The sequence below is a fragment of the Eucalyptus grandis genome, chromosome 5, assembly GCF_016545825.1.
Source record: "Eucalyptus grandis isolate ANBG69807.140 chromosome 5, ASM1654582v1, whole genome shotgun sequence".
In the NCBI taxonomy this organism is placed as follows: Eukaryota; Viridiplantae; Streptophyta; class Magnoliopsida; order Myrtales; family Myrtaceae; genus Eucalyptus; species Eucalyptus grandis.
The window spans coordinates 43,026,839-43,040,939 of NC_052616.1; the positions used below are offsets into that span (position 1 = coordinate 43,026,839).

The 14,101-nt window shown below is 38.1% G+C and overlaps 1 protein-coding gene across 1 annotated transcript; it reads left to right on the forward strand.

The window, feature by feature from the left end:
* The first annotated feature begins 280 nt into the window (after positions 1-280).
* Positions 281-5,298, forward strand: LOC104446900 (coniferyl alcohol acyltransferase). The gene is given in 3 exon segments (XM_018873891.2): positions 281-718; positions 4,272-4,670; positions 4,672-5,298. Coding segments are annotated over 3 exon segments (1,464 nt in total).
* Positions 5,299-14,101: the final 8,803 nt, after the last annotated feature.

Sequence of the window (14,101 nt, forward strand, 5' to 3'; positions counted from 1 at the left end):
GAGAAATGCTAGTTTCCACAAGGCCTTGCTAAACGGACGGTGTCGTTGTTCTAAATTGATAGCGGTTCAATTGTGACCGCAAATTGGTTTTATAAGTCCCTAGCAACCGGGAGGACTTGTGGAGGAATTTAAATATAAATCTTATAAACCAGTCCCTCCTCCTCCTCCTCCTCCTCCTCCTCCTCCTCCTCTCTCTCTCTCTCTCTCTCTCTCTCTCTCTCTCTCTCTCTCTCTCTCTCTCTCCCTCCCTTCCTCTCAAACTCGCACCAGAGTACATAAAATGGATGCAGATGGAGGTGCAGGAAGAGAGTTCGTGGTGAAGTCGGGCAAGAGAGAAGTGGTGGCGGCACCACTGCCCATGCAAGGGCATTGGCTGCCCCTCTCCAACCTCGACTTGCTCTTGCCTCCGCTCGACGTAGGCGTCTTCTTCTGCTACGCCAATCCAACCACCACCGCGTCACAAAGGCTGGAATATGGGTCCATGGTTGGTGTTCTGAAAGCCGCCTTGGCCCAAGCTTTGGTCTCCTACTATGCTCTCGCCGGAGAGGTGGTGCAAAACTTAGCCGGTGAGCCTGAGCTCATGTGCAACAATCAGGGGGTCGACTTCATCGAAGCTTTTGCCGACATGGAACTGCGCCATCTCAACCTGTATAATCCGGATGACACCGTTGAAGGGAAACTGGTGCCCACAAAGAAGCGAGGCGTGCTTGCTGTTCAGGTATTGATATTAGATACAGCCTCGCTATATATTGTTTATCCATCTCAAGAGATCATATCACCGTATATGCACCCGCACCCATTTTTATCTTCATTTCACTTAAATCTATAGTCTTTTCCTTGTATCTTTTATTTATGCATTGAAGAAATCGTAGTTTTTGTATATTGTCATATGATCTCTTTTGTATAGACTATATATAAAGATATTACAAAAGCCCTAAATTAGGGATGATTGAGGATGCTTAAGGCAAGCAGAGAAAATATGAAAACAATATCAACAATATCTTAAATTAGATACAAGGGATAAGATTGTTGACTAGGAACGTTATCAGCATAACCAGCGTCGAACGAAATAGTGTATCTTCTACCTCTAGTCTATCAGTCGCATTTTCCTTCTTTACTTAGAACGGTTCACAAAATTGATTTATTCATTGGTATTGAAGTTTTTTCAATAGGTGTTGAATTTAAACTAATTGTTTACATCACTTGGCGTGCAAATTTGAAAGATCGATTTGGATACCCTTTACCATTGTTCAGAAAGAAGAATAATGCTTGGACTTCGATCACGCCTAACAGCATAATCTATGATTAAGACTTTGTTTGTTTCATGGAAAATATTTTCCAGCATTTACTTCTTTTAAGAAAACGAGTCAATGGAAAACAATGCTTAAATCCAACCAAAAAAAAAAAAAAATCAAACAAGAAATTCAGGAAAATGATTTCCTCTTTGAAAGATCAGAAAATATTTTTCAAAATATGATTTGGTATTGGTATGGGTCTTCGGCACACAAGCTTGAGTTCTTGTTTATGAAACGTTCATTCTTATAAAAATATTTAAAAATTTGAATTTTTATGTTTATTTTTTTGCTTCATTTTGGCCAATTATGGGCCACAGCAACAATCATCAATTGGCCATAAGCTAGCTTGAGCTTCACCAAAGGTCAACAAGACTCGAGCTTAAGCTCGCCGAATTCTGGCAAGCTCAAGTTTTGAGCTTGCTAGACTTTGGCGAGTTCATGCCTCAATGACCTCTAACAAGTCTCTAGCTCGTCAAAATCTAGTAAGCTTGAGCCTTGTTGATCATTGCCATGGCTAATGACTAGCTGAGGAAGAAGGGAAAACATAATAAAGAAAGAAACGAAATAAATTCAAAATATTATTTAAAATATTGAATTTATTAGTAATTTTACTTAGAAAAATAAAATTAGATTTTATATACCAAATGGTGTATAATATTTTCTAGTTCATTTTCAGGTTTTAACTCTACATCATAAAATGTTATCATTTTCTTGGAAAATGACTTTTTGTAAATTATTTTCTAGAAATATTATATTTGCTGTGAAACAAATAGAGCATAAATACATCAATGATTTCTCATACAAAACATAACAATGTAGAAACATTTAATGTTAAGATTTTGTTTGTTTCGTGGAAAATATTTTCTAGGAAACATTTTCCTCATTTTCCATCATTTGGTTTGCTTAGGAAAATGAGCCAATGGTAAATGTTTTCCTAGTCAACAAAAACCTATACTAAAATTCAGGAAAATGATTTCCTCCTTAAAAGGTTGAAAAACATTTTCCAAAATATGACTATGTATTGGCATAGGTCATTGGCACTTGGACTCGAGTCCTTGGTTAATGAAACATTTGCTCTTAAAAAAAAAAATTGAACTTTTAATTAATTTTTATTCTTTTTATTATTATTTTTCTTTTTGCTTCTTACTCAACCACCACGACAACAGCCCATCACAGGCGAGCCAAGGCTCAAGCTTGCTGGAATTTGGAGAGCATGAGCCTAGCCAATTGCCGCTATGGCCAGCGATTGGTCTAGGAAGAGGAAAAAGAAAAAAAAGAATAGAAAAAATAATTGAAAATATATCAATTTTCTCCAGGAAAATCAAATTCCATATCAAATGGTGGAAAATATCTTCTAATTCATTTTCATTTTTTAGTTAAGCACTAGAAAATATTGTCATTTCCTTGAAAGTGATTTCTTGGAATATATTTTCTAGAAATATTATATTTTCCCGAAATAAATTGAGCCTAAATATTGAAAGGAAAAAGAATCTCACGCTTTGCACGAGTTTCTCTCGTTTACTTGTGTGATCATTGAGATTATACATTGGCTCATTGAGATCATAGAGAATAGCGAGATAATAATAGCATGATAGATGAGTGATAATAATATATCATAGGAGGAGACTATCATTTTTTTTAATGGACGGAATTGAATGAGTGGAAAAATCTTGCGAAGGTGGACCTCAGAAGCAATCATTAATTTATTGAGACCATGTGGGTTCCCAGTGCCCTCAAGCACAAAAGAATTCAAATATATGTGGCAGAGGTGGGATCTCTCTTTTACCCTTGACTTCATGGGAAACATGTTGAGATCTTATTAGATGACCGGTCAATCCTTGATTATTTTTATTCTTTTATTTCTAAAATAAAAATTCATTTGATAACATTAGCTAATTTTTCTATTCACAAGAAAAAATCGGTGACCATGGAATAGATTTAGAACAGAAATATGAAAATGAAAAAAATTACCTTTTTTTGTTTTCGGGAACAATTTCTAAAACCAAATCTTTTTTTTTCTTTTCTTCTTATTCCTCTTCTAACTAGTTGTAGGGCTTGGCAATGGCGGCGACTGGCTAATGACCAATCAGAGATGAGGCCTAGTGACCTCGCTGGCCCTCAGCAAGGTTGGCCTTGCCTTGATTGGGTGAGGTCGAGCCTTGCTGGTAGCTAGGTGAGGCCGACCTCCTCGAGGGCTAACGAGGTTGCTAGCTCTTGTCTTTGGTTGGTTACTAACCATAGCCAAGGCCCAACGATTAGCTAGAGGAGAAAGAAGAAAAAAAGGAAAAAAAGAAAAATCTCATAAAATTATTAAAAATTGAAAGAAATTTTATTTTATAAAAAATTTGAGGATCATATACTTAGAACTTGTTTTTTTTTTGTTGGTAAAAGTAAGGCATGTATTAACTTTAACCCAAAACATAACTATACAAAAGGGGGCGACACCAACATAAGGACTTTCACTTTTGGTGAAATTAGGAAATGTCAATAGGAGTGCAAGGGCGTCATGGTAACCCAAATGAATAGAGGGGGCTAATACTTAGAAACTTGTTCAGGGAGTAGAATTAGAAAAAAAACTATTTTCAAGTACAAATTGTTTCTGGAAATAGAATAGTTACCAAATACATACTAAGACTCTTAAATAATCTCCCCTCTCTTTAGTAAGTCTCGTATGAAGTAATTGGATAATGGATATCACCTTCTTCGCAGTCTTTATGATAAAGACCAAGTTCATTTCCACTGTTAATCATGCGTATCCATGTTTGGACTTATATAATTATTTATTGAAATAATACTGTTCTATATGGTCAATATGTCATTTGATAACTTCTCGGTGTAAGCTGCCAAAGGTATGTCTAGAGCATGTAGAAGTAATCTTAAATCTCATTAAGGCATAAGTTTTTTTATACAGTTTCCGCGTTAGGATTGGTTCTATTCATTGAGACATAAGCTTTTTATTTGATGGAAAACATTCAGGCAACGGAGCTAAAGTGTGGAGGAATAGTGGTGGCATGTACGTTTGACCATCGGATAGCTGACGCCTACTCGGTCAACATGTTCATGGTATTTTGGGCAGAAACAGCTCGCTCCACTGCACCCATTTCCCTCCCTCCTTCCTTTCGTCGTTCTCTTCTCAACCCAAGGCATCCGCTCTACTTTGACCCCTCTCTAGACTGCATGTACATCCCGGTCTCCGCAATGCCCCCACCTCCCAAACACAATCTGCAGGTGGATGAGCAATGTGAGACAGTGACATTGAGGGATGACGACCGCCTGTTAAGCCGCATGTACTATGTGACTGCTGCCAAGCTAAGTGAGTTGCAGCAGAGTGCCTGCTCCAATGGAAGTAAGAGGACTAAGTTGGAATCGTTCAGCTGCTTTCCTTTGGAAGATGGTGGCTGAATCCTCCTCGGTTGCCAATGATGATGACAAGAAGACAATGTCAAGGATGGGGATTGTGGTGGACGGCAGGTGTAGGTTAATGAGTCAGGGCGAGGACAACAAGCCCACACCCATGTCATCCTACTTTGGGAACGTGTTGTCAGTGCCATTCGGAGAGAAGAGGGCAAGGGAGGTGGTGGAGAAGCCGCTGAGCTGGGTGGCAGATGTGGTGCACGAGTTTGTGGAGAGGGCGGCAAAGAAGGAGCACTTTCTAGACCTAATAGATTGGGTGGAAGGACACCGGCCAGTGCCAGCAATGTCAAGGATATTCTGCAAGCCCGGAAGCAAGGAGGAGGAGGAAGGGTCGACAGCATTCGTGGTGTCATCCGGACAGAGGTTCCTAGTGACCGAGATGGACTTCGGATGGGGGAAGCCAGTGCTGGGGTCCTACCACTTCCCATGGAGAGGCAAAACCGGGTACGTTATGCCCATGCCCAGCCCGCTCTCCAACGGGGATTGGGTGGTCTACCTTCACCTCTCCAAGTCTCAGGTGGCCTTCATTGAGTCCCACGCTCCCACCGTCTTCAGGCCGTTGACCCCTCACCATCTTAACCTCCTTTGATGCTTCTTGTTCTTCTTCTGTGAGTATCGTTAACGTGCCTCATTAGCACTGTCGATTGTTGTTGTTTGTCCTATTGAATTAAAACCTTATGTTCCTCGTGTGTTTTCTTCCCGTCCATCCGGTCCCTATGATTTAATCAATCCAAGGCATACGTCTTCTTTCTAATTGCAAGGTGTCTGGCTTGCTTAGTCTTTCAATGTCATAAGCACTTGACGAATGCGGACATTTCGAATCACTCATTACATGTGAATGTGACATAAACGTTGTGTATGGGGGAGTAACTTTTCCTTGCACCACTAGATAATTACAACCAAATATACAAATTACATAATTTGTGTATCATATAGAATTTTGATTGATAGTTACATTGAACATTTTTATATAGTTTAAGGACTATATCGAATAAGTACCAGAAGTTCATGGACCATTAATTGAAAATTAACATGTCATTTACATATAAAGAGAGATACACAATATCACCATCATCATATTTGCGAAAATAAACACAATGGTCAACCTCACAATGAGCAAATCCGTTTTCTTCCATAAAACCATCAATTAAATACCATTGCTACGAAGCTTGTCTCAAGCTATACAAGTTTTTCTTCAAGTGACATACTATGTTCTCATTATCTCTGACTTCAAAACCATTAGATTGCGCCATATAAGTGTACATCTAAGTCACCATGTAAAAACACTGTTTTTATGTCTAACCGCTCAAGATGAAAATCCTCCACCACAACTATACTCAGTAGAACTTTGATTGATGTCATTTTAACTATTGGTGAAAATATCTTGGTGTAGTCAATCCATTCTTTTTAGAAAAGCTTTTGACCACATGTCTCGCCTTGTATCTAATACCACCACTTGCTTCAATTTTAATCCTGTACACTCACTTGTTTAATATCAATTGTTTAATAAGGCCTTTTTACTTTTAGGCAACTTGGTCAACTCCCAAGTTTTGTTCTAAAGTAATGAGTCCACCTTGTCTTTCATAGCATGCTCCCACTACATGTGTGATGTCTTTTTTTTTTGCCTCATCAAAAGTCTCACACTCTCCTGATTCTATATATAAGACATGGCTCCTAATAATATTTGCTAGTGGATCAAAATTACCTTCGACTTTCTCACACGTGTAGACTTCCTTAAGACAAGTTCTTCAAGGTTGTTAGTCTACTCCAAGTCACCGTGTTCCTCTTAAACTACCTCCTTATTGATAATAGGCTCATATTTAACCTCTAGGTCAAGTGAACTCTAATTTTCTGGAATCATCTTCACGTACATTGTGTCCAGCTCAAGATATTCTAGTTCTTCTGCCTTCTCATGCTCTATCTAACGATCCTTGTATGCTTTTTTTGGTGGACTACCATATTCCGTCAACGGATGACTCTATTATTCTCATAATCCCTAAGCCTATATCCATACTCATCATAACCATATCTAATAAAGACGTACTTTTAGGACTTAGCATCAAGCTTCTTCCTATCTTTTGTATTAATCAGATCATATGCAATACAACAAGATACTAGTAGATATGAATAGTTAACTTTTTTACTTGACCACTGCATTTGCAGTTTTCTCCATCCAACGCATTAGATGGACTCTGGTTGATAATGTAAACAGCCGCATTAACTGTAATAGCTTATAAGTGTAGCAAGAGACGATGTGTAGCCTCATGCATCTCGCACTTTACATAAGGGTTCTGTTTATCCTCTTAGCTACATCATTTTGTTGAGGGTTTCTAGGAACAGTCTTCAACCGCTGTATGCCTTATTGGCTGAAGTATTCAGCAAATTCCTTGCTCGTGTATTTACCACTATTATCAAACTTCAGAGCTTTGATTGTATGAAATATCTCTTTTTCTACCGTGGTCTTCCACATTTTGAACATCCCGAATACTTCCAAATTTCCTCTTACAGCATAGACCCAGGTCTTCCTTATTGCATCATCAATGAAGATGACAAAATATTTCTTACCACCATAAGAGAGTTGTTGTCTTTGCCCCACACATTAGTATGAACTAACTCTAACTTTCGACCTTTATTTGGTCTCATAGAAATCCAACTCAACTTTTGGCAAACCTAGAAGTAATTTCCTTGAATTTAATTGCTTTACACATTTCATCAAGATGTCCGAAACGATAATGCCAAAGAATAGACAAATTACTTGTAGCCACTGTACTTACAACCATATCACTAATATTGTCTCATTGGAGAAGGTAAAGTATACTTGTATGATTTCCCTTCGCTACAACTCTTGTCTCTAAGGTTATCTCCCACTCTTCACATCCAAAGGTTGCTACCATACCTCCTTGGTCAAGTTTCCTGTTTAAGATGATATTTTTTCTTTAATTTAGGATCATACTCACGACTGATACATGAAATTCCATTAAAAACTTGAATTATTTGTGCCTCATTGCACATTTTTTTAATGAAAATTGGAAGTTGCATAAAAGAATTGTCAATTTTGCGGTGATGCATAGTCATAGGATGGGGAGTGTGGCATCCAAAATTTCGCTCGACAAAATAACAAGCGTCGAATACTTGACGAATCATGCTGCACAAGTAAGCTCACCTTCAGCACCATCAAGACGCCTCAATTTGTCAAGTTGACATCGTCACAACACACCACCACCACTCCCTCACTTAGTGTCGTGTCTTAAACTGCCATTAAAACAAACCACCAGGTCCTACCGTCATCTCATAATTGCCAAGCTCATTATTGAATTTCAACACTGTATCCATCGTGCCTCACGTTAGTAGTTTCCAGCACTGGCAAACCACCATCACACCGCCACAACAATGCCATGCTAGCTCGCCAACTCAGCACCTTTGCATGCTACCACCTGGCCGCATCCCTACAAGACACGCCTGACCGGTTGGCCCTTATTCCACTTGCCACCAGCAGCAATGCTGCTCAAGTCAATCACGACGACCAACTCAAGCAACAGTGTTGCCCAACTCCAAAACAACAGCAAAAAGGCAGAAACATAGTATAACAAAAACTCCACCCATCCTCGCTTGGAGCAGCAGCTGCCTCCTTAATCCCTCTTCAGACACTACATGTCCCCTCCCTCTTTCTCTTTTGTTGTGACGCCCTAGTTCACCTCACACTCATCTTCAGTTGCCCTCTGCATGTCTATGCTAGCAAGCTAGAAGCTAGCGAAGACCACCCCTCCTCAGTTCACGATCATGCTCTCTCCCCCAAACCTTTGTCCAGTGCACCACTGCAACTTGCGACCACTAGCAGCTTCCCTTTCCGTCGCACCCATGTACGTCGCCACCATCAGCCACCCCATCGTCCTGCCGAACCGCCACCACAATCCACAAGGACCCAAGGCAAGTAGAAATCTCCCCTTCTATCCTATGTCAACCGATTATGTGTGATGAGGATGGTTTCCTAGAAATTCATGAACGTTGTTTAGATCCTTATTTTATCAAAAGTTTCAATTACGTTACCTTGCTACATTGTCGAGTTCAAAGTAGTCGAGCTAGTGGTTAGGTCGTAGGAACATGGACGGTTAATATTTACCACGTACGGGGGCCGGTAGTTGAATTTCTGGGTGAAATTAGTGCCGGGATTGAGGATAGATTTGATTTAGCCCAACCCTGAACTTTTGCTAATTTTGTACTGACTTACATGATGTGAATTTTAGGGGCATTCTTCACGAAAATTGTCCATTTTTGGCCGTTCTGCAACATACTTTAATATCCGAATTTTAGGACTTCATACGACAAAAATACATTTGAAAACTACATGATTATAAATCTATTTTCGATGTCGCTGAACCAACCTCTTTTTGCTTTCCATTTTCCACAAATTTTCAGTCAAAGAATCTTAACATGCATCCTTCATGAAAGTTAATTAGAACTATATGAGCTGAATCAGACTTTGGGTCCTTCGCTGAAAAATGTCCCTCTAGGTCTTGTCTACCTTATATTAAAGTTTCATAATTTTTTAAAGCTATTTACCTAGATAACAAATGTCATTTCTAAAGGCACGCAAAACACCTTTTAAGGCTAATTTAGGGCCTAGAATATGAGATTCTTTTTACAGTTCATCTAATATCAGCACTAGTGAATTTATATTACTCTTGAGGATAATAAATGACTAAGGATTTATTCGATTGTTGAGTCCTTGGATCATGGAATTGCTGCATCATAATGTGGATGTGTGATTGAGAATGACATTGGTCATTGGGAAAAAGATGTAGATGCCAAAAAATTATCTCCACTTGAGACTTTCTTTGGCATCTCTTCATCCATCTAAAGTCAAATCATCCTTCATGGCGCATGAAATTCCTTGCACTATAGTATTGTAGCTTTCTAGAAGGGAACATAAAAATAACAATGCTTGAAACTTCATATCCTCATTATGCTTGTGAATTCCAACTAATCTATGACTTATGTGAAACTATTGATAAGTTCTGCCACAAATAACTTCATATTAACCAATTTCTTCAACAAGAATACCATATTTGATGTGGATGGCTTCTCATAAATATTCGTTAGAATATCCATGGCTTCTTTTGTAGTTTTTACTTTCACAATGGTATCTTATCTTTTTCGTGAGCCCTAGATGAATTGCACCTAATGCTTTTCGATCAATTTTCCACCCCAATTTTACTACTAGATCCACCTCCATGATCTTGGGTTTCCAACCCTTGAGTGGTGCATAGAGATCTTTCTAATAAAGATAGTTCTCAATTTGGAGTTTCCACCTCTGAAATCCTGCCCATCGAACTTGTTGATTCTAATTTTATCTTTTGTCATGTTGTCTGGTTTCACTCAAATGTTCATAAAAAAACCCCTCTATGTTCTCAATTAGCCAAGCCAGGCTACGATACTAGTTGTTAGGAAATAGCATGTCAATTTCAGAAAAATAATGTTCACAAACAATTCACTCAAGCATAATATAATAATAGAGAGTAGAGTCGAAAGAACACCCTAGAAAATGTGTTATTGAAATTCACTATGAATGCATTTTGAAGAAATTTGGAATATAGTGATAATTTTCTATCAAGATCAAGGCACATAAAGGTTGAGTACACTCATAAAGAAAAACTCACTTTTTCTTTTTGCTTTTTCTTTTCTCTCTATTTTCCTTTTCAACCCCTTGACGGCTAACTGCTAAAGTCTTAACTATCACTAATATAAAGGTGTAGCTTTTAACTTAAAGGCAAAATTAATTGGAAATACAAAAAAGCCCCTAAAAAGATTTGGCTTCATCCGCCAATAAATATTCCATTCCATTGACCAATCTCATGCTTAAGTATCTAGTCATGATCATGCATAATGCTCGTAAAAAGGTGACCATGATTCCCTCCTTAGTCAGGCCTCCACCTATTATCAGCTGGCGACTCTGTCCACAAAAATATCATAAACTGGTATGCACATACCCGCACACACCTCTATAGGTTTATAAAGACACTAAGCATAATCCATCAAGCTCAATCTCTAGAAATTCACAAGTAAAATAAAATACAATCTTACAACTCGGGTTTAATAACCAGATCACAACTTTTCACCATTACAATTCAAATATCAATGGTCAAGTCCATTAATTAATCTCTATTAAATCACATCTTATATATCACAATACATTTCCCAAACTATTTCAAAGTCCATTTCGTAAACCAGTTCACAAATCAATATATAACCATTCACAAACCATATTTATAATCAAAGACTTCTCATGAGTCTTTCCCAAAAGGCTTTGTAAACCCATTTGCAAGTAATCAATTTAGACTATAATCAAAATATAACATTTTCACATGTAATACGCAAACGGTAGTAAATGCTCAATCCAATTTATGCAAGTAATATGCTTGTTCTTAACTCATAACATAACTAATTTTTTTCATTTTTGAAACATGAATTTATAAACTCAAAGAAGAAATACTATCATTTACCTAAAAAAACCAAAAACCAACCTACGGTGGTTATTCAAACTATTGCACATGCATTCCTATCAATTAATTGAAAAACAATATGAAAACCTGAGTAACACGATTCGAACAAACGACTAGACTAAACTACATTTAATTGTCGACAAAATGACTTCTATGTGTTCACGAGTGATCTCATTCAAAGCACATATGCATCCTTTTCCTTACGTGTATTATCCATTACATATAACTTGTATGCAAACTTCATAATTTGGTTCCAATCAAACTGTACTTCAGAATTGAATTTCTTCAAACTCCAAAGCTCCACAATGCCTTTATCAATCATTTCCATATAAATCTAAGCTTAATGGCTCCTCAATCGTTCATTAGAGTCCACATAAGTTCGAACTCGTGCCTAAATCAGAAATTTACTCCAATTAGATGAATGATCGGCTTGAATACTCACCAAGTGTTGCAACTTGTAGTTGATTTGGCTAATCGTGGAGTCTGAATTGGCTAGGCGTTAAAGTTTTTCCTCTTTTCTCCTTTTCCGCTTCTTCTTCTGCCAAGGATGAGCTCCCTCTGTTTTTCCTTGTTTTGTTCGTCGGAGACGTCTCACTTAATCTGCTAAAGAAAATTAAAATGGGTCGGGGCTTGGGAGAGATAGGCTTGAGCTTGTTGAGCCCAACTATTACAAAATCATACACACGAAACTATGGAGAATCAAAAGAGCGAAAGTGTTGGACCTAGCTTATCGATTGATGTCCTAGTCCATGAAGTTAGATGTAATAAGGTCCGCAGTTTGAATGGCAAAGATGATGCGGCTCAAAACAGTAATGGTGCAACAATCTTTGAGCTCAAACCACCATAGAAGTGGAGTAGAAGGGTAGCTCCAAAGTTCACATTAGCAATGTCAGAAATCAAACCAAATTCATAATGTTGTATCAATGGGCAAGTTTAATGTTGGTGTCTATTCGAATTCGACTACACGTGCATGAGTTAACAAGAGTCTTTATTGTAATGTTGTTTTAAAGAGTCTATTTGTATTTCTATGTCTTGATTGTTTGTGTTTCTAAGTTGAGTTAATGTTTTGTAAATTCCCAAGATTTATCTCATTGGAATGATAAATATATTTATAAGTCATTTGAGTGTAATAGTCATATAACAAGCTTATTTAAAAGCAAGTATTGTAATCGTTTCTGATAAGGTGAAATTATAAAAAAAAAAAATTCCATCTTGTCTCCTTCGCTTCCTCGAGATGTGTGAGTTGCGAGTGTTTCAAATTCAAATTATTTCATCAAGCAATGCCGTCATGGAAAGTGGGTGACAGCATTGCTGACTAGAACAACAGCCAAGACAGAATTTACGAGAATAATTGCGGCAGTGAAGATGGACTAGTGATAAACGCAGTCGACGGATGGAAACAGGTGATCATCTTTAGTTACTCATGGGTTCTCCTTCTCTTTGTTCGAATGTGCCATTGCCTCTAGCAATTCGTGTAGCCATCTAACCTGGGAGACAGTGAATCACGCCGTGTATCTATATATTCAAATGAATCCTCATTTTCTCTCCTCTCTTTTTCTCCCGAAATTCTGCCCTATATAATTCACCGTTAATTTCCTTTTAATAGAAAAATAAAATGGGAAGAGCTCCTTGAAGTCTGTCACGCCCCGATCCTCGGGCACGCAGCCATCCCTGCTTGGTCGATATAATAGCAACGTCCTGTTGGAGAAATCTTTCCAGAATATTTTGAAGCTGACAAAACGTTTCTATCAGTCTAGTCTGGATAAATACAGACCTTCTGTTTAGAGTCTGAAGACTTTCAAATCACCAGACTCAGCACTCAAGACTCAAGACTCAAGACTATTCTCATTGACAGTTTTTCTAATCCAGTGACGAAGGCAATCCAGAGCCGAAGTATTTGGTTGAGGATTTAGTCCTATCCTCTGGAAAAGATCTCTTGACTGGATAAAAATAACGGATTATTTTATTCGTAATAAAGATCGTTTGAAGATCCGATGGTCGACGAAATATTCCTGGAAGGTTCTATTCTTGGAAACCAAGATCCTGATTGTATGGGCGAACATGATTGATGGGCTATCGTCAGTTCCTTTAATAGCTCGAATGATCTTCTTGATTGATTCCGTCCAACGGGTAGATTGGAGGAATTCCTTTGGTAAGTGCCAACGGGTATGATGGCATAAAGGAGTATAAAAGGGAGACATTCTAGTTGCTTTAGTGCATGACAGATAGAGAAATTCCAGAGTCTGAATCACCTTGATTATTAGTCGATACATTTTGAGCGAAATTGTATACACAAAGAGTGTCTATACTTAGTGATACCTTGAGTGAGTGTGGTAGATCATCTACACCAAGAAATCAAGGGAGAACATCGCTGTAACATCTCTTTGTTCATAGTGGAATCCAGCCAATAGGCTGTCAAAGTGCGAAGAGAGGACGTAGGCTTGAAATAAGCCGAACCACTATAAACCGCGTGTTCAATTTTATCTTCCCTTCTCTCAGTCCTACTTTGATTATTGTTTGTCTCAAATCTATCAACTGTTTGTTATTGTGAAATTATCGAGAAAAATCATTTATATATCTACTCACCCCCCTCTAGGTATGTATACTAGCTATATCAATTGGTATCAAAGCTCGTGTACTCACTTTATTTGAAGTGTTTTACTTCAGAGTAAAAGATCCATGGCTAGTATGCTAGCACCAGGGCTGGTGGAAGGGCAAAGCAATACCAAACCACCCTACTTTGATGGAAAGTATTACAACATCTGGAAGAACAAGATGAAAGCTTTCCTACGATCAAAGGATCCTCTGGAATGGGACGTTGTAGAAAAAGGAATTACTCCTAAAGTTGCATCAGTCTCTGAAAGAGGGAAAGAAACTGTTGAGACCAGCGGA